Source organism: Ictidomys tridecemlineatus, chromosome 13 (assembly GCF_052094955.1).
Source record: "Ictidomys tridecemlineatus isolate mIctTri1 chromosome 13, mIctTri1.hap1, whole genome shotgun sequence".
Taxonomy (NCBI): Eukaryota; Metazoa; Chordata; class Mammalia; order Rodentia; family Sciuridae; genus Ictidomys; species Ictidomys tridecemlineatus.
The window spans coordinates 37,040,311-37,062,595 of record NC_135489.1 but is presented as its reverse complement, the minus strand read 5'-3'; the positions used below and the strand labels follow the sequence as shown (position 1 = coordinate 37,062,595).

The window sequence follows — 22,285 nt, the reverse complement described above, 5'->3', positions numbered from 1 at the left end:
AGTGTGTTTGTGAGCGTGTGTGTGTGTGTGTGTGTGTGTGTGTGTGTGTGTGCATGTGCGCACAGGGGTAGACAGTGGATATAGGGGGATTGGATTGGATCAGGGCACACTGTATGCATGTATGAAAATACCACCCTGAATCCCATTAATACATACAATTAATGCACATGAATAAAAATAAAAAAAAATAAGAAGCAGAATGCATGCATCTAGGTTACCATGCCATTCACCATGGGTGGGAGGTACATCACTTTAAGAAGAAAAGAGAAAGAGGATAAGATAGGAAGAGGAGTCCTGGTTGAATTTCCTGTTTAATCTTGTAGAAAATTTGCCTCAACTCTGTCTTTCTGTCTTTACTCTTCAGCATTTAATTTTCTGACAGAGAACAGAGAAAATAGCAAGTCCTGACAGTGCTTCTTCTCACACAGATCCCTTGCGATGGCAGGGAGAGCCCTGAATTCTTGAAAGGTGGTGTGTATGTTTTTCCAAGCAGCTCACCCATCCTTCATTCTCCCTTCTTTGTAGCTACAGTTTGTAGTTGGTCCTTTTTAAAAAAAAACATTTATTTCTACTCTGTCTTTTCTTGGAGGAAGAAGTCGTGTTAATTCTTGGCATTTTCTGAACTTTTTGTGCTGTGCACTTCAAGGGTCATAGGCCTCTTCCTTTCTTGTCAGTATGCTGTTTGTACCATAATCCACTCACCCCTTGATTATTCTACTGTGGGGGATTTTACTTTGGGTGATGGAAAGGAGGTCCCAAGATCCAACATTAACCTCATCTTACCTCAGAAGTTTCTGGTCAGATGCATCATGCAGTCAAGAGAACAGCCAAACTACTTTTTCCACTCCACCCGTTAAAATCCGTCAGTGCTCCACAGGACAAGCCAAGCTCTTAGCATGGTTTGTTAGGCCATGTTGCACCTGACACCTCAATTTTTCTCCAGGAATTTCTTAAACTCGTTCCATTCCTTCTTAAGCTCTATTTTTGAGCAACACCAGACTGCCTGAGTTCCTATGCACACCTTGTTCTTCCATATGTCCTCTGTATGCTTCTTGTCATTGAAACAGCCTTCCCATCTTCCTCTCTTCTCCTACCTGCTCAAATCACACTCAACGGAGTTGCCAGGTATTCCCCACAGCTCTACTTTTTGTAGACATCTCTCCCCATCTCATCCCTCAACTTCCATGACAGGGCTGTGTGTGCCCTTCTCTGAAATCTCTGCCAGGTGTCTCTCGCTACATGCTGCATGAGTATACTTAATCCTTTTGTATTCATATCATCCATACTTTGGTTCCTCCTGGCACTAGATGTAGATAGCCTGACCCAGGAGGAATAATTTTTCTGTGTCAAGAGTTTAGGGCACCATGTAGAGAAGGTGTAGAATATGCAGTGGTTTAAATGAATTAAAACTAAAGTAAAAGTTAAGAGATTTCTTAGTCCACAGAGTTTGGTTCATGGCAGACCTAGGAATCCTCCACCAGCAGAGGAGATAAGAAAAAGTACTGTGGAATCTCTGGCCACTAATACTGTCCCTAGTACTGCCATGGAGTGCCTCCAATAGGTAGAAGATATTTCTGTGGGCAGCCTGGTCTAACCCACTCCCTGATAAACAAAGAATGAGAAATCAAAACTTTCATGGGAAATAAAATAGTATCATCCTTACAGGTTTAGTTATTAGCATTTGATCTCTACATTCTGGTTTTATTATTTATTTTTTTTCTCTCTCAGCATTACATAGTCTGACAATCGTCTTTGATCTTCTCTTCTTTCAGTTGAGGGCCTTGGAAAGGAAGAAAAAAAAGCTAGTAAATATAACTTTTAATATGGAAATAAAAATAGCAAAGACAATGAAGACACAAAGCTTTACTTTTTCAACTCAAATGATTATTCTAAATTTAATAGATTTGTTATTGCCAAACCCTTCCCTTCTAAAAGACATATCATCTCATCCCATCTAATTTTAAATATATGTTTTAATTGTTCAGAATAAATGAAATGTCATTGGAACTTGTCATTAGAAGTTTTGTGAATGAGGTTGGATTGCTTACAGAATTTAATTAAGCTTTGGATCCTCCTGCACCCCCTCTGGCCTAATGAGTTGGAACCCTCTCAGACATATCTCAGGGATTTTCCTAGATGGAAACAGCTTCTAAGAAATCTAGTAGAAGAAAGGGCCCAGAGGTATTTCTATTTTATCTCCCTTGAAAGATGTAGCTACACTTTTACCCTCTTTGTTTATTACATTTAATTTTAATGAGATATTTCAGAAAAATGCCATTAAAATACTTTCCCAAAGACGATACCTTCTATACAAAAGAGAAAGAACAGATGGAGCAGCAGACGATGATTTCTAAAATGTTTGTGCTGCTGACTTAGGATCTTTCCTGCAAGTGAATGAACAAATACAACTGGGCATGGAGAGGTATTTAAAAGGAAAAAAAAAAAGGAAATAAAATTAAGGCCCTGAAGAGGTAGAATAATGGTTCCTCAGAGATGTCCATGTCCTAATTATCAGAACCTGTGAAGATATTGTTACGTGTCAAATTCAGGAATAAATTTGTAGATGGAGTGAAGGTTGCTAATTAGATGACCTTAATAACAAAGAAATTATTACACTGTATTATCCAGGTGGACTCATTGTATTCACAGGAATTTTTCAATAGTTTGGAAAAAGAAGAAGAGGTCAAAGTTTCAGAGATGCTTAAACATGATCTGTTCCTGGTTTTGAAGATGGAGGGAGGCCATCAGTCGAGGTATGCAGAGGGTCTCTAGAAGTTTTGGTAAGTGAGGAAATAGATTCTCCCCTCCAGGACTCCAGAGAGGAATGAGGTCCTACTTACCTTGATTGCAGTCCAGGGAAATGTCCAATGTATAGGACTTTGGTAAATGTGTATTGTTTGTGGATATTGGTTAAACAGCAATAGAAAACTAACATAGATACATTCATATAACGTAAGACTATAGCATCATGAAAGATAATTCAACAATACCCGATTATGTGGGAAATATTTATGCTAGTCAGAAGAGCAGATGATGTGACACATGTATAATGAAATACAATGGAAAAACATTTATTCGCATTTTAGCAAATAAATTATGTATCTAAAGATATGCTATAAAATGTGTTAGTTATGGATGATGGGTCTTTTTTTCCCCCACTTCTTTCATTATCAGATTTGTCCACATTGTTTTGCAATCAGAAAATATTTTAAATGTTGAAAATGATTTACTACATTAAAGCTGAAATGGCATCAATTGCATTTGATGTTCTTTTAAAAACTTTTTTTTTAAAAAGGGGATGAGCTATAATTAAAATAGTAAACTTCTATAAGTTAGCTTCCCAAACATGCTTTTTAAAAGATAAATAATATGTTAATATGCCAAGGTAAATAATATACTTTTACTTTGGGATTTTTTTTTATGTGAACTATATCTTGAAATCTGGGCCATATGAAATTAGAAAATACTTTTGACATACAAAGATGAACTTTTATGAATCAGCTGGAAGAGAAATTAGGGAGACTATCCCATTCACAATAGCCTCAAAAAAAAAAAATGATTGAGAATCAATCTAACAAAAGAGGTGAAAGATCTCTACAATGACAACTACAGAACACCAAAGAAAGAAACTGAAGAAGACCTTAGAAGATGGAAGACCTCCCATGTTCTTGTATAGCAGAATCAATATTGTCAAAATGGTCATACTTCACAAAGCACTATACAGATTTAATGCAATTCTTATTAGAATTCCAATGACCTTCTTCATAGAAATAGAAAAATAAGTCATGGAATTCATTTGGAAAAATAAGAGGCCCAGAATAGCCAAAGCAATCCCTACTAAGAAAAGTGAAACAGGAGGCATCACAATACATACCTTAAATTATACTAGAGAGCTATAATGACTAAACCGGCATGGTATTGGCACCAAAATAGACATGGAGAGCAATGGAATAGAATAGAAGACACAGTGACAAACCCACATAAAATATGGTTGTCTCATATTAAACAAAGCCACAATAACATACACTGGAGAAAAGATAGCCTCTTCAAAAAATTGTGCTGGGGAAACTGGAAATTCATCTGTAGCAGGATAGAATTTAACCCCCGTCTCTCACCATGCACAAAACTCAACAAAAAGTGGATCTAGAAAACCCAGAAACCTTGCACTTACTAGAAGAAAATGTAGTCCCCAACACTCCAACATGTCAGATTAGGAATGGACTTCCTCAACAAGGCTCCTAAAGGGCAAGAAGTAAAATCTAAAATAAATAAATGGGGTGATATCAAACTACAAAGCCTTCTCATAGCAAAAGAAACAATCAAGAACATGAAGAAATGGGTCAAGGACCTGAACAGACACTTCTCAGAGGAGGACATACAAGCAATCAACAAGTACATGAAAAAATGCTCACCATCTCTAGCAGTCAGAGAAATGCAAATCAAAACCACCCTAAGATACCATCTCACTCCAGTAAGATTGGCAGCCATGATGAAGTCAAACAACAACAAGTGCTGGCGAGGATGTGGGGAAAGGGTACACTTGTACATTGTTGGTGGGACTGCAAATTGGTGCGGCCAATTTGGAAAGCAGTATGGAGATTCCTGGGAAAGCTGGGAATGGAACCACCATTTGACCCAGCTATTGCCCTTCTCGGACTATTCCCTGAAGACCTTAAAAGAGTGTACTATAGGGATATTGCTATATCGATGTTCATAGCAGCACTATTCACAATAGCTAGACTGAGAAACCAACCTAGATGCCCTTCAATAGATGAATGGATTAAAAAAAGTGGCATTTATACACAATGGAATATTACTCTGTACTAAAAAATGACAAATCATGGAATTTGCATGGAAATGGATGGCACTAGAGCAGATTATGCTAAGTGAACCTAGCCAATTCCTAAAAAACAAATGCCAAATGTCATCTTTAATATAAGGAGAGCAACTAAGAACAGAATAGGGAGGAAGAGCATGAGAAGAAGATCACCATTAAACAGGGTCAAGAGGGGGGAGGGAAAGAGAGAGAGAAGGGAAACTGCATGGTAAAGGAAGGAGACCCTCATTGTTATACAAAATTACATATAAGAGGAAATGAGGGGAAAGGGGGAAAAAAACAAGAGAGAGAAATGAATTACAGTAGATGGGGTAGAGAGAGAAGATGGGAGGGGAGGGGAGGGGAGGGGGGATAGTAGAGGATAGGAAGGGCAGCAGAATACAACAGACACTAGTATGGCAATATGTAAAACAGTGGATGTGTAACCGATGTGATTCTGCAATCTGTATACGGAGTAAAAATGGGAGTTCATAACCCACTTGAATCAAAGTGTGAAATATGATATGTCAAGAGCTTTGTAATGTTTTGAACAACTAATAATAAAAAAAGAAAAAAAAGAGCATGAAGAAAGAGTCTACAGAATGGGAGAAAAATCCGCTGCCTGTAGGACATTCAGAGGCATTAGTTAAGTAATATATTATTTAATTATATTAAATAATATTATTATATTTTATACATATATATATATATATAATCTCCAGAATTTACAAAAGAACCCAGAAAGCTTAACACACACAAAAAAAGAAAGAACCCATTTAATAAATGGGCAAAGGAGCTAAACAAACAGAAAAATGAATGGTCAACAAATACATGACAAAATGTTCAACATCTCTAGCAATTAGAGAAATTCGAATTAGAAATACACTGAGGGGTTTTATCTTAGTCCAGTCAGAATGACAACTCTCAAGAGACCCAGTAACAATAAATGTTGGCAAGCATGTGGGGAAAAGGATACACTCATACATTGCTGGTGGGATTGCAAATTGGTGCAACCAATTTGCATTTGTTTACACACTGTACACAAATGGAGCACTAGAAAGCAGTATGGAGATTCTTCAGAAAACTAGGAAGGGAACAACCATGTGACTTGGTTATACTGCTTCTCAGTAAATATCCAAAGGAGTTAAAATCAGCATACTACAGTGATGCAGCCACAAATGTTCATTGCAGCTCAAATTCATAATAGCTAAACTATGGAACCAACCTAAATGTCTTTCGACAGATGAATGGATAAAGAATGTGGTACATATACACATGGAATATTACTTAGCCTTAAAGAAGAATTAAATTATGACATATGCAGGTAAATGAATGGAACTAGAGAATATCATGCTAAGTGAAATAAGCCAAACCCCAAAAAACCAAAGTCCAAATGTTTTCTTTCATAAATGGATGCTGATCCATAGTGTGTGTGGGGGGGGAGATAGGGAATAATGAAGGAACTCTGGATTTTGCAGAGGGGAGCGAGAGGAGGGGTGAGGCTCTGGGGAGTATTACTCTATATACATGTATGATTACAATACTGGGGTTACTCTACACCATGTATAGCGAGAGGAATGAGAAATTGTGTACACAAATGCAGTCTAATGTCATGTATGACTAATTATAACAAACTAAAAAAATTAAAAAAAATTAAAAAGAGGAGCTCCATTTTTGTGTAAATATATCAAATGACTCTATTGTCACATATACCTAAAAAGAACTAATAAAAAAAAAAAAAGTGAAAAGGAGAGTAATCTTTGAATGACATTACATTCAAGGCCTGAGGATTAATAACAAGAGTTTTTCTTTATGGTTCAGTTGAATACTCCCATTTAATCTCTCCTTACAAAACTCACACTATTGGTCCCCATTGTTCTTAAAATGACAATCTATCTTTTATGCTGCATGTATATGATTTTCAATTATTGATGCGTTTTATCATAGTTCTTTATACCTGTAGAGTCCATTACTTAGAGGACATTAAACTCCTTAACAGGGTAAAATTTGGCGTTTAGACATATGCTTTATTCTAATAAGTAACTATGATTTATGTACACATATAAACCCGATAGGATTTAGTATAAAAGCCTGGTTCCAAGACACAAGCAGAATGTGATTATTACCTGGGAAACAGCAAATGATAGCAACCAACATGGCAGGACCAGGCTCCAGGTGTATCTGGGTTCAAATGATGGCTTCACCTCCCACCATCTTTGTTCTGTTGGGAAGCTCCTCCTCCTTTCCGTTAAAAAAAAAATGGAATCGACTGTACCAATCTACTGAAGTTATTGTGAGCAGTAAAGAAAACAAAATGCATTTCCTTGTAAACGGAGGCCATCATTAAAACCTGAGTGCTTTTTAATCCGGTCTTGTGCCCATGCTTGGTGTCCTCTGTGGCCATTTGAAGGCATGATTTCTCATGAAATGGGATAAAGTAACCCATCAGTTACAAGAAACCAGCTTTGTATGGAAAACTAACTAGCCGAAAGGACAGAGACTTCTGTTTGACGTCTGGGTGGCTGACAATTTCTCAATGCTTCATTTAAATGAGAAGAGCAATCTCCAATGTGCTTTATGAAGAGATGTGATCTCTCTAATCCACCGCTACAGCGTTTCCAATGAGATCAGGTTGCTTTCTCAGGTACAAGTCATAAAGAAAAGGAAAACAAAATGGTTACTTCATTTTGACCTCTGTGCTTTCCCCAGAAAATGGTGGCATTTTTTCAGTGCACTTAAATCTTTTGGATTACCAATAGCAGAAGACATTGAGGAATTCAGTCCTGGTGAGTAGATGAGAAAGTTATAATAGAAGATTAAAATGATACAAAAAATAAGAGCACCTTGCGGCTCTTCTCCATTTACTTCATGATTGTTATTAAGAATTTTTGATGTGTCTACTAAAACCCAAGCCTGAATGTTAATTTGTGAACTGGAAATCATGTCAAGGCCTTCAAGTATTATTACAACAAAACTCCAAATATAAATAGCCATTTGTAAGAATAGAACATGCTTTCCCCTAAATCAGGAAGGATTAGAAGAACCAGGTTACTCCCGAATAAATGAGAAATAAAAGACAATGAATATATTCTAAAAATAGGTTTGAATTATCAAATGAAGTACCCCTGGATGCTGATTCCTTTTACCCTTTTCTCAGAATAAACTCTTTATGGATTGAATATTAACCTTTGGATATCTGTGGGAAATAATTTGGAGTGTCCGATTTTGTCAATATCATTTCAGGTGTTAAAAGCAAACTGCCAGAAATTAAGCCTTGTGGTCTTTTAGAAAGTTTGTAAGGTTTCACAATCATCGTTTTAACACAGAAATCTGTTTATTAAACCAAACAAAACAGAGAAAATTATACCAGCCCTCAATTTTAAAATTTTCATTTAAATAAGCAAACTCTAAATTCACACCTTAAAAGATGTTGTGCATCTATGTATTTCCAAAATACTCATATTTCAATAAGATTTTCACATTATATTCACCAACAGTATCACAAAAGTTTTCTTTTTTTTTTTTTTTTTTTTGTTTGTTTACGTAACTGTAAGGAACAGTAATTCTAGAAACACTAGAAGAAAAAAAGCATAGCAATGTCCACAGTTACAAGAAAAGGTGCACATTACTTGGTCACAATCACAGTCATTACTTGAGAAACCATATGTAACAAGTAGGTAAGAAATATCACTGATGCCTTCAACTCATTGTCAAAAACCGAATGACACGAAATTTACATGAAATAAGGCAAATTCAGGAATGCACAAAGAATTTGTAATCCAACCGAAGCGAAACAACAGAAAAAAAATCATACAAGAAGCATAAACTAAAGTATTTCTCTCTAAATAGTTTTAAAATAGGCTTGCTTCAAGTGCACAAAGAAAACACCACTCATGTGTCTCCAATGCTAGAAAAGAAGAAAGAAGGGCAAGGTACTGGAGGGAACAGTTCATTGTAATTGGCAGCTGCATCTGCTGAGAGTTCTTTATTTTAGCTAAAACTGTAAAGTATACAAATCATATCAGCAGACATAACAGTCTTTTTTGGAAACTATTTCTGATAGAGAAAAATGAAAAGAAAACCTACACACGAGTGCAAATTTTCAGATTGTCACTTGCAACCTCAACATTCAGTCATCTACATCCAATTGCTGCTAGAGGGGTGCTTGTAAGACAGCAGCGGCAATCAGGAGTGAGCAGCTCTAAGGAAACCAAGGTGTGATTTTTTTTTTCAGCACGTCTTTTTTAATATTAAAAAAATCCCGTGATGAAAACTGGTATGGCAAAGCTGCAATCTGGAGCGGTTTTTTTTTTTTTTTTTTTTTAAATCGGCATAAGTGCAGAAATGCAGGCTTCTCATAGAAGTAGTTCCTGATGTGACGATTTAAAGAACGTAGGCAAGGGGTTTTCCAGCATCAAGTGTTATTTTTGTAGAAAGAATTTGGAAAGAGGAGAAGGCAAAGGGATATGGAAAAGGTACTTACAGTAATTTTTCAAAACAGTTTTCTTTTAGGACCTATGAAAAAGTTACCAAAGTAAAAATGACAATTTTTGAATGAAAAACAAGTTTTCTTTTTATAAAAATTACATATTTTTTTCTTTTAAAATACAAGATCCTTTTCATTGTTGTTATATCCTGTAGCAACAAGAAATTTGGCTTTTTTTTTTTTTTGCCAGATACTTCTGCTTTCAGTCCAATGAGTCAGTAGCAAATTCCACTAATATTTCAGTTGGATCTTGAACTATTTATTTTTATACCACAAGTTTCTTCTGAGTTATCCTTGAATTAAGAATATGCAGCCTTTTTTTTTCTTTTTTTTTTTTTGCCCATGATACTTATGCTGACACATTAAAACAAAAAGCAATAGGCTGAACAAATTTAAGTATCTCAAGTGCTTCAGAGGCCAAAGTTCCTTTGAAGCACCTTAACACATCACTTTACGGATCAAAGACAATGTGGCATAATGGAAGTATTTCTCTTAAAAGATTGTGCAGTAAGACCAGAAGTATCTCTGCTGGGAAATCAAAATGTCATTAGTGGAAACTGCAAATTTAGAACTCAGTGAATATGGTCATCATTTGACTCAGTTCTGTTGTAAAATGAGATTTTCCAGTTCATCTGCAGAACGCAATAAAAATGCAGCTGATTCTCGATATCCTGCGACAAGCTGTCTCACGGCATTGATTTCTGTTGGACTCAACTGAGGTCTGGAGCTGGAGCTGCTGGAGGAGCCCGAGCTAGTTGCCAGCTGCCTCTTCATGCTGAGATCGGTGGGTCCTAGGAAAAAAAATATGCACAAAATTAGACCCAAACCGTATTTGTTCTAGTACCGTCGATGTGAACACTCAGTAAATTACTGTCAAATTAATTCATGCATCCTTTCATGAGAATCTAGTGCTATCTTTAATCAAATACAACTACTCTCAGAAAGACTAAAGATCAGTATAATACTATATGAGTGGCTGAGGATTTAGGTGCCTTGTGTGGCCTCTGGTAATCACCTCTTGTTACAGAGAGAGAAGCACATTGAACACGTGCTCTCTGGAAAATTCAATTTTAAGTCTACCTTCCCTATGTTGCAAAAGCTTCTCTCTACTAGCAGAGAATGATGAGAATTACACACTTTTTTTATTTGCTGCATTCACTAGCTATCTTAAATTCTACTAATCCAGAATTCTAAAAACTCTTACACCGTAATGCTAATGACTTGAGTAACACACTCAGAAAGAAGGGAACGGAAGACTGAGGGGCTTGGGTGATGTGTTTAGAGTTGGTCAAATTTTTATATGGCAAAAGAGAGATGGATATTTCTTTACTTCAGGCTGATATTCTTTTGCACCAGAATTATTAAGAAATATGAACATATTATATTGAGATTTGCTTTTGAGGTACAGGAAGTAAATGGTGAATGTCAACAATACTACAGAGAAACAAGACATTTGGAATACTGCTTTATGCATTGTTAAAGTGGCTCCTATGTTTGCACAAACACATTTTCCCCTTATGTCATTGAACCCAAGCTGGTAGCTCTGATTTTAGACCACATTTTGTAAATTTTAACTGAAAAAAATATAATAGAGCTATTTAACAGTCTTTCATTCAGATACTGGTGTTGAGAAGCTATTTCAACTATTTGGGGGTTATTAAGATTAGGTTATATATAGGAAGGTTCACTTTTATAGTTCTTACAATTCATTAAGCATTTGCTATAATTATCAAGTTTGCAGTAAGGGTCAAATTTAAAATCCTTGAAGAAAATATTACTAGGCACATAACAAGAGACATGCTCCTAATCTGTAATGAATCTACAACTTGAAAATGTTTTAACACATTTTTCATAATATAACTTTGTAACTTTGCAGATAATGTTTTTGTTTTTTATTTACTTAAACAAGGATATCCCCTATTGTCTCCTGTTCTTCTTGAGGCATGATAGAAGCAGGTCAAGAATCAACCTCCTCCTATCTTCTACCCTGAAAGAGGCAGATGTCCCATGAGAAGGAAATAGATTCACTTGGAATTTAATTAGACAGAGACAACCCTAGCACACAAGAACTCTGACCTCTGAAGGAAACTTAGTGGCCTTTTGAAGCTTTGATTTCTCTAGCTGGAGTTAGCTTCCATTTGTTCTGCTATTCACTAAATCATGGTATCGACATGACAAGCTCAGAGGTGGGGAGATGTCACAATTTTAAGAGAGAATTACCAAGCCTGTGTCCAAGCAAATCATTGATAGTGTCTAGTTATTTGAAAAGTTCTGAGTAGATCGGAGAAAAAAAAAAGTATCATGACATCCAAGGGGTTCTGGTCTCTGGATGAACCCACTTTAAATTTTATTTTATTCTTCACTTTCAAGAATCCCTGTACTAGTATAGATCTTTATGAAAGGAAATTGCAAGAATTTTCCTTTCAGCTCTGCAGATGACTGATGTTAGGTTTCTGATAATCATTATTTCATTAGAAGGTGTAACATTTTGTGCAGTTTGCTAATATGCCAATTTGTGGATTGACATATTGAAATAAAACTGAGAAAAGTCTGAGGCCATAGCTCCAGTTCTTTCTGAGATGAGAGGGACTCATTTTATTCTAACAAAGTAGTTTAGAGGTTATTTCTCACTTTTGTTTCAAAATTCTGAACTTTCAAACCAAGACATATCTTTGACTTGCTTCCAAATGTGTGTTAGCATAGGCAAATTCTACACTGCTGAGAAATATCTATGTTCTCTGGAAGAAAATCGAGTTCATTATCTTGATTTCTTTTGCATCTGCAGGGTCACAATTGAGTGTTTAAATCCAATCTATAAAGAATCATTTCTACTAAATATCTATTATTCAAATCTTCAATTCTACGGGCTGCAGAAAGAAGCAAAAAATAAAATAAAAATATTCACAAATGGACAAATAATTTAACTAGTAACTACTCAACCAGTCTTCCTTGATTGTCACTAGATTACATTCCTGCCTGAGTTAATGCTGCACTTGAATTAAAGCAACAATATGATATAATTAGGGGGCATCAATTATAAACTAAAAATACAAATTTTATGAAGGTGCTGAATTTAATGAAGTCCAGAAAAAGAATTTTGGGGGGAAGGTCACTAAGAAGTATGGCTATGGAAAAGCTGGAAAGGTTAACAAAACAATGACCAAAGATCAAGACATAAAAGATGCTTCAAAAGAAAATGATTTTAATATCAAATTTAATACAAACACTAATAAAACTTAATAATTTATGTAAGTCCTAAATTTTAACCAAAGTAATGTCTTTTTTAAGCATATGATTTTAATTGAGCATATTCATCACCTGGAAGGCATTTATTTGTAGGATTCTAATAGATTCTTCTCTTGATAATTGCCTTTTAGCAGATTAATGCTTTGCAGATTAATTACTTCCAATTAAAGGTTAAACTGAAAGCTCTTCAACGAACAGGGAAAAGGAGTTTGAAATATGGGGATTCACTTAGTGTTTATGTCTGAAAACACTGCTAGGTCCGTAGTATGTACTCAGTAAATATATCCACTGCAAATTCATATGGGAATGGAGATCTAAGTTTTTGTTTTCATTTACTATAGTACAGCGAATTTATAATACATTTTGCCATTACTTGTGATTTGAACAATATCTGTCAACATCAAAATGGCCTTACCGCAGGATAAGATTGCCATGTAAGCACTGTTTTGCCTTGTAACTTTAGATTGGATTCATCAAGTAATCTTGCCATTTCTTCAGCTAAAACTCATCTCAAAGCCATTCAATGCTTAATAATGGTACTGGAGGACAGTTCTCCTTGTTTAAAAAAGTTTCAATCTTGGAAATCTTGGAATGGAACCAATGGAACCACCATTTGACCCAGCTATCCCTCTCCTCGGACTATACCCAAAGGATTTAAAAACAGCTTACTATAGGGACACAGACACATCAATGTTTATAGCGGCACAATTCACAATAGCTAACTGTTGAGCCAACTTAGATGCCCTTCAGTGGATGAATGGATAAAAAAATGTGGCATATATACACAATGGAATTTTACTCAGCATTAAAAGAGAATAAAATCATGGCATTTGCAGGTAAATGGATGACGTTGGAGAAAATAATGCTAAGTGAAGTTAGCCAATCCCAAAAAAACAAATGCCGAATGTTTTCTCTGATATAAGGAGGCTGACTTATAGTGGAGTAGGGAGGAGGAGCGTGGGAGGATTAGATGAATTCTAGATAGGGAACAGGGATGGGAGGGGAAGGGAGGGGGCAGGGGATTAGCAAGGATGGTGCAATGTGATGTACATCATTATCCAAAGTACATGTATGAAGACTCAAATTGGGTGTAAAACATACTTTATATATAAACAGATGTGAAAAATTGTGTAATAATTGTAATGCAAAAAACCTCAAAGTATATGTATAAAGGCATGAATTGCCATGAACATACTCTATATACAAAGATGTGAAAAGATTGTACTCTATATGTGTAATAAGAATTGTAATGCATTCTGCTGTCATGCATTTAAAAAATAAAATCAATAAAACTAAAAAAAAGTTTCAATCTTAACTCTGGATCTGAAAAACTTTGCAATAAAATTTTATCATCAAGCCACCAAACTGCTGTGTGGTAGAACAAGTTAGGACATATAGCCTATTTCTGGCAACATTTCTCAGAACTGAAGATGATTAAATTGATGAGAATGAATGACGTTTATAGGTGACACACTGTTTCAACAACACTTGAAAGAACCAAATGTTTTCCACAATGCTCCTGCTGATATCTCAGTGAATAAGTAAAACATAATATACCTATTATATTATGCTTATAAGCATAATATAATAGGTATATCATGTGTTAGCAAACTTTATAAAATCTGTCCAAATAACACATTTTGCAGATTTTTTTTAGAGAGAGAGAGAGAGAGAGAGAGAGAGAGAGAATATGAATCTTTTTTGTAGATGGACACAACACAATTTCTTTATTTTTATGTGGTGCTGAGAATCAAACCAGGGTCCCGCTCGTGCTAGGCGAATGCTCAAATGCTGAGCCACAATCCCAGCCCACATTTTGCAGATTCTACTTTATATTGTACTGCATTAGTTCTTTCACAACATTGAAAATATTCTGAGCTATAGTTGCTCCATGAATACTACCCATGAAGGCTAATTCTTCTATCACCCTTAACACATTGACCTCCTGAATAAACACCAAAGTAACATTTTAACAGGCAAGGAAAACCTACTTGAAATCATTTGCTTTGCTTTTTTAATTGAACATTGATAATTTCTAGCATCTCAATTCCTACAACCTATGGAACTCTTTATGCCATAATGCTAACTGTCTTAAACAAGTTTTTTTCTTTTCTGGATACATTTTTTTACTTTCATTATTTCATTACATTTTTTTACTTTCATTGTTTCATTACTTTCTGATGATCTATTTCCTTCATTTTTAGATCATGAACCTTTAGCATTCCAAAGCTTTTGTCTTAAAGCCAATTGTTGACTTATTAATACCACATACAATACACATTTTCTTCTCAATACTTCTGCAAGATTATTATGTGCATCTCTCAATGTAAGGCCTGAGACCACTCCATCTCCAGTGAACTTTCCCTTGGATTAAGATAAAATGTCACTCATATATTGCTGGTGGGACTGAAAATTGGTGCAATCACTCAGGAAAGCAGTATATAGATTCCTCAGAAAACTTAGAACAGAACCAACATTTGACCCAGCTACCCCACTCCTAGGTTTATAAAAAAGGGACTGAAGATCAGCATAATATAGTGGGATGCAGCCACATCAATGTTTATAGCAGCTCAATTCACAATCGCTAAACTGTGGAACTAACCTAGGTGCCCTTCAACAGATGAATGGATCAAGAAAATGTGATATAAATACACATGGAATATTACTCAGACCTAAAGAAGAATGAAATTATGGCATTTTCAGGTAAATGGATTGAGCTGGAGAATATCATGCTAAGCAAAATAAGCCAAACCCAAAAAACCAAAGGCCGAGTATTTTCTCTTATATGCAGATGCTGATCCATAATGACAGGAGGTGTAGAGAAGAATGAAGGGACTTTGGATTGTGCAGAGGGGAGGGGTGGGTGTGTGAGGGTGAGAAGGATGGTGGAATGAGGTGGACATTATTACCCTGTATATAGGTATGATTACACTAGTGGTGTGACTCTACCATGCATAGCCATAGGAATGAGAAATTATCCTCCATCTGTGTATGATGTGTCACAATTATAATTGTATAACTAATTAGAGCAAATTTTGAAAAAAGAAAACAGAAAAAAAAAGTGTCAGAAGCTATACTTCAGTGGGAACTCTATATCTCCTATGCAGTCAGGTAATCTTGAAGTCACTTTGAATCCATTTGTTAGGGTCTAACAGTAAGCCTTCAGAGACCATACTTCCAAGTACTTAATTTCTTTCTACATCATTAAATTTACCCTTCTCTATTTAATAAATGTGGATAAATCAACAACAGGTTACCAAAAAATAGGCTTTTTTTCTATAAAATATGTAACAAGTTACTAAGATACATATTCCATGGACTTAAAAAAGCATAAAAATCAAGACATCTATCATCATCAGGCCAACTAGATATTCAAGGCACTATGCATGGAAGAAAAGGGCAGAATTCTCTGGCCCATCAAATTGTAAGTCACCCTTCTAGAAAAAAAAAAGAATCAAATGTAAACAGCATCTGCAGGTTAAATTAGATTTCCATCATAATATATTCCCGGACTGATCTGAAGATAATTTAATGGCTTACTTTAAAGTTTAATTTTAGTGGAAGACTGTAAATATCACTTTCCTACAGATTAAAAAATATTGTGATTATTTTGGAACAGATTTAGTTGCCTTAAATAATTCAAAACTCAAATCTCCTGGATCAGCTTCAAAAAAATTCTAAATTTTTAAAAGAAACAAATTTCAATAAATAAGGCATTTAATTTCTCATCCATACCTTCCTGATTTTATGCATTATTCATTCATTTGTGTGTTTTACTATAAATTAACCTTGTTTTTAAGAAACAGCCCAAAGAGAAAAATTACACTTGAGCATCTCACATTTTTGTTCTTATCTCAGTTTTTCTACAGTCAATTTAAAGAGAAGTAGTTATTTGTCATACTGGCCTTCCTAATCTTTCCTCATTTATATTTGCTAATCCGTGGTATTCTGCTCTGTTAATCATCTGGTTTATTTAGTACCTGAACTGTCCACCTAAGTGTCCAATTCAGTATTTTGGAGAAACCTGAGTAATCATTGTGATAAGCCATAGAATAACCTGAAGTGTGAATCACTTTCCCTGCACTGTTAGCAATTTGTGAGGAAAAGACTCTTCACATGCTTTTATTTCCAGCCAATTTTATGATTTGTGGGAAAAGACACAAATAATTGCCTAGAGAGAGAGAAAGGGTCACTTTTTAACTTCACTTGAATCAAACATACTGCATGAGATCATAATGATCCATTGCATTACTTATGTGCTCATGTATTTATTTACATACACATATTCTTAAGTAAGATTAAGCAATCTATAAAATCAGAAAAAAGTCCAAAGTGTCTACTGATTATTTTTCACAGAGCCCATGAGTTCCAGTTAAGACTGACCACAGTCTTAACATTCCAGGGACTTCCAAGGATTAGCATGAAGTGAAGTGAGTATGATGCATAAGATGATGAAAACCTCCAGATGTCCTCAGGAAAGACTAGGTAATTGTTTTATTCCTTTACACCTTTGTTTTGTATTATTTTTAAGGGAGCAACGATCAATAAGCCACAATTTGTAAATATCAGTTGTAAAACATATCTCTATGTATTTATTCCATTCCTTCCAGAAATGTTGAAGGCACTTAAAGAACAGAAATAAAATGGAATCTCGATCTGTGTTCGAGCACAGATAAGGAAACACCGAAAACCTAATAAGGAATTTGGATTTGAACACAGGGTTCACCTCCAAACAATGAAATCTCACTTAATATTCACATGAACAGTTGCAGATCTGCAAAGGGAAAGCCTGGGGGAGAGAGAGTTCTAATGCAGAAGCTTCCTATCCAGGGGAATTTGGGCAAACCATTTACACTCCTCGAGATTCACAACTAGGAATAACATGGTTTTCCTTGTCTATTTGTCAGCTTGCTGGAGCCAGAGCAGTGAAATAGAATTATTAATATTAAATGATCCAACAAATGTGAGATCACATTCTTAGCTGGAATCCTATCCTTGCTTTAACTTTGAAGCAATAATAAAGAATTCAGGGATTTATATTCAAGTAAGAAGATGGGATCTCTAGAGAAACAAAATCATATAGATATAGAGGTATATAAATAAGATATTGTAAAATAAGGCATTAGCTCAGGCATTGGAGCAGGCTGAGATGTAGAGATCTGTAATCAGCAAGCTGGAGACCCAGGGAGGTTAATGATATAGTTCTAATCTGAGTCCAAAACCTGAGATCCAGGAGAGCTGGCAGTGTAATTTTCAGTTGCAAAAGCTTCAGTCTCAAGCTCCAGGAAGAACTGATATTTCAGTTTGGGTCTAGAAACTGGAGAAGACTGATGATGCTCAAGCAGTCTCAGGAAGAAATCCCCTCTTACTGGACCTATTTTATTCTGTTTAGGTCTTCAATTAGTGAGAGGCAGTCCACTCACATTGGGGAAGGAAATCTGCTTTACTCAGTCTATTAAAGCAAATGGTGATTTCATCCAGGAATACCCTCAGAGATATATCCAGAAGGTTAACCAAAAAATTAATCATCACACTCAGATATATTATTCAGATAATTTCTCCCTGTATCCCAAAGGACAGGCATTCCAAGTTACTGTCAATGTTTGAGACAATTATATAATCACATTCACTATAAGGTAGAGGCTAGTTACATAATAAAGATGGAAAAAGAGTTGCATTTAATTTATATGCTCAATGAATTGTTTTACATTTCTGGATATTGAGCACACACATTTATCCCTCGGTGATTAGGTTTCATAGATTATTCCACAGTGATTTAAAAAGTTGCATAAGCTATAATCATAACAGAAACATGGATGGCTTATGAGGTAGGATACACAGTTATTAGCAAAGGATTTACCCTTCTGGAATTAAGATTACTAGTGATTCATTAAATTATAATTTATAACCATAATATTATCATATAACACTACAACAATACTGTAAAAAATCAACACTGATTCTCAGTGTGGTCATCATGTTGGAAAATATTTTTATAAACATTCTTTAAGCTGTGGAAACGATTGTACATTTGTCTCACTGACTGTTTCAAAACACAAAATTGAAGAACTTTCTTCTTTTAGTGGTCTTCCAATATTCCCATCACTATCAATGACTTATGCCTAGGACATATTGCTTTTATTCAAGTGTTTAGAATCACTTGTCAAAGTTCACTATAAATAGACGACAATTATGAAATCACATTGCATTCTATGACACATTTATAAGATCCCAGAAATGTGTTCATATTTATGTTATCTCTTTATAGGACAAAGTACCCATAAAATCTTAAGTTTGATTCATTTATCTTCAAAATTCTTAGAGGTTGTCTTGTTTTCCTTTTTTGCCAAAAGAAACTCACTGAATTTTAATCGACTCATATTTTAAGAAGATGTTTAAATAGTATATAGCCAAGGTCATTTTAACATTGGTTGCCTTGGCAGCAGGGTGAAAATAGGGTAGGTAGATTCTGCTACTTCTGGAGCATCCTCTTCACTCTCCAAGTCTAATATTTTAAGGTTACAAAGAGGGAAACAAACATGAATTTCATGAAAGAATAAATGATGGAAGGCTAGCAAAGAACAGACTATCATCAGATAGAGCAGTTGAACTGAACTGAAGGTTAGCAAGCATGGATGTCTGCATGCTTAAAAAGAATACCCACACTCAATTTACAATCATCCAAAATTGTGAAGGAAACCAGGGCTCCTGAAATGTGTAGTTTTCATGCTGAAAACGTTTCTCCTTTTATCCCATTTGTCAATATACCTTGGAAGTAAAATAAAGATTTAAGAAACAAAAAGTTAAGAAGGACTATTTGGAGACAGAGTATATAATGCCTGTCTTCTCTCACTAATTTTTTTTTAATCAAACATTTATACTGCTTCATCAAACATCAAAGAGATTTAAAAGTTAAGCACAATTACTTTTATGAACTTAGACAAAGATATTTTCTTGCATGTGAAGGAAAACAGGGTTGATGGATTTCCATTAAGGTTAATGCTCTTCTCCCAATTTCTTTCTTTCTTTCTTCCTTTTTTTTTTTTTGTCCCAGGGATTGAATTTAGAGGTACTCAATCACTGAAACACATCCCAACTCTTTTCTTTTTATTATTATTATTATTATTTTGAGACAGGGTCTCACTAGGTAGCTAAGGGTCTTGCTAAGTTGCTGAGGCTGGTTTTGAATTTGCAACCCTTCTGCCTCAACCTCCTGAGACACTGGGATTACAGGAGTGTGCCACTGTGCCTGGCTTCTCGCAATTTCTCACCTTCATGATTAAGTGACTTAGAAAGCAAATTAACATTTTACAAGAAATGGAAGAAATGGGAGCAGATCATAGTTGGACAGAATGGTGGGAAAAGAATGTCTCTCAGAGAAGGAGGATTCAGAAGAATTTATTTTAAAAATGTCTGTTTTGAAGGAGCACAATGAAAATACACATAGGAAGAGCTTCCTCACAATTATGGAGGAACTGTGCTCATGAATATGTTTTCAGGAAAAAAGGTTTTAGAAAACAGAATTACCCCTTTAATATTGTCTGAAAGGACAACAAAGAGATATATCGCCAGAAATATATTGCCAAAAACAGACACCAGAAAAAAAAATCCTTAAATTCATAGTAGTATAAATTATACTTTCATATTAAATCAGATCACTAAGAGGATTATATACTGATAGGTTTTCATGACCGGAAATAATTTGTTGTATTGGTGAGAATGTTCATCCACACACGTTTACTTCTGTAATCATTTGTTAATTCTGAATTTGAGTGAATGGACCATGGAGCAACACAGGAGGCCAATCTTGCCCTGTGTGGACTCATCCAAATGCACCTATTTCTAATTGTACCTAGATGAGAGGAAGGCTTTCAGGAAAAGCATTTGTATGTCAGTCAAGAGCTACATGTCATTTAAAATTGTACCTTGAAATCACAAAAGGGAATATTAGCAATGTAATCATAACTATGTTGGAAATTCGAAAGTTTTAACATGAGAGTTACAATGAAGCCCATCTGGTGTTACTACCGTGTTCAAGCAGACAAGATCTCTACTGGGGGTATATGAGCAGCCTGGTGCCTTTTTCTGGAAGGTTCATCAGCACCTAAGTCCTGGAAAGGGGACTGTAGACAATGGCTAATTCAATTTCCATATAGAAAATAATATTTCTGACTTCATAGAAAAGCAGAACATACTGAGCTCCCCAGCACAGGTCCCTTCTGAGTGGCAGAGGGCTGGTGAGACCAGTGAAATCTAATGGGTTTGTTCAAATACATTCCCAGAGGAGGTGTCAGAGTTCAAAGGAGATTGTGGAAAGAAAACAACCCATGCCAACCATAATGAGCTCATGTCACCTAAAGAGTCCCCAAACAGTTTACCAGCAAGCTCAACAAGGGAGATACCAGAACACTAATAGGGTCATCTTTTCATTCCTTCCCTTCAGTGAGTAGGTACAGCACAGAATTCTCAAGAGAATCTTAAGAGTACATAAAGATCCATTTTACTGTACAGAGGTGAATAGGCTTTGGGGAGACTGCTGTGAGGAGAGCCTGATCAATACTGAACTGTAAAACCAATTACATGTGTTGGGCAGCCCAGGGGGAACACAGGGTCCCTCACCTCCCTTTTCCCAGTCTTTCTCCGAGGTCCTCTGACCTGCAGAAACTCAGTAAAAGAAGGCTCAGTGATAAACCGAAAGATGCTTCAATTGATTTTGCAGATAATCCATATTGTTTTCCAGCAAATGACTAACATCATTTTCCATCATTAAAACTTACGAATAATCTCTCTGCATCTCTGTGTATCTCAATATGCACTTGTAAAAATAATTCCTAATCTCAATTGAATTCTAGATTATTATGTTTTATGTGGAAAAGCTGGAAACAGAATGAACTTATTGTCAAAAACGGGGTCACATTTCAAATACCTTGGGGTTTGGTTGCTTTTCCTAACCATCCCACCATCATTTCGAATTCTGTCACAATTAAATTCTTTTACAAGTTTATTTTGTTTCTAATTTTAAAGTAATTCCAGCCTATGCTGAAGAGGTTTGGGGTGATTATTATAATTTGTATAAGAATCAATACTTTTTAGAACCCCAAAATTATTGAAAGCTATTTAAAAGCCAGGTAGTTAGAATAAAAAGCATTACTATTTAGGAATCACCATTTAATTTTCTATAAGGTTTTCCATTGACTGCATTTATTTCATTGAGAAGTGAGTGATACATACATAATTAAATGCAAGGAACCTGGTGGAATAAGTGTAGAAAGGTTTTCTTCCCTAACAAAACCACCCAGAAGCCAATATAATAGTGTGAATGAGCAATTTCTAATAGAAATTTCTGTGGTGATGGAAATGGCCCTCTGTGCTGCTCAATACAGCAGCTGCTCACCAACTTTGGCTACTGAACACCAGAAATAAGTCCCATCAAATGGAGGAACTGAATTTTGAATTTCATTTATTATGAATTCATTTCAATTTCAATAGCTACACATGGCTATTGGCTATTAGATAGTGAAGATTTAGATAAAACCATAATTGAAAAAAGAGAAAACAAAGTAAGGTTACAAATGAGTACAATTTAGAGTAGGAACAATATCTTAATTAAGTCAAATTATCCAAGAAATACACGGGGAGAAAGAAGTGAGCTTATTAAAAATAGTTCAACAGGTTGGACACTGGAAGAAAAATATTTAGATAAAATACTTTGATATTTTATAAACAAAGTTCACTAT

General features: G+C 35.4%; 1 protein-coding gene across 7 annotated transcripts in view; it reads right to left on the bottom strand.

Moving 5' to 3' along the window:
• Positions 1 to 8,128: 8,128 nt before the first annotated feature.
• The window catches only part of Nol4 (nucleolar protein 4), a 308,705-nt gene continuing 294,548 nt past the window's right edge, over positions 8,129 to 22,285 (bottom strand). For all 7 annotated transcript variants that reach the window (XM_040273954.2, XM_005325593.4, XM_005325595.4 and 4 more), the window contains one exon: positions 8,129 to 10,093. In XM_040273954.2, coding sequence (XP_040129888.1) covers positions 9,900 to 10,093 — 194 coding nt within the window. In that variant the 3' untranslated portion in view covers positions 8,129 to 9,899. The remainder of the gene's footprint in view (positions 10,094 to 22,285) is intronic.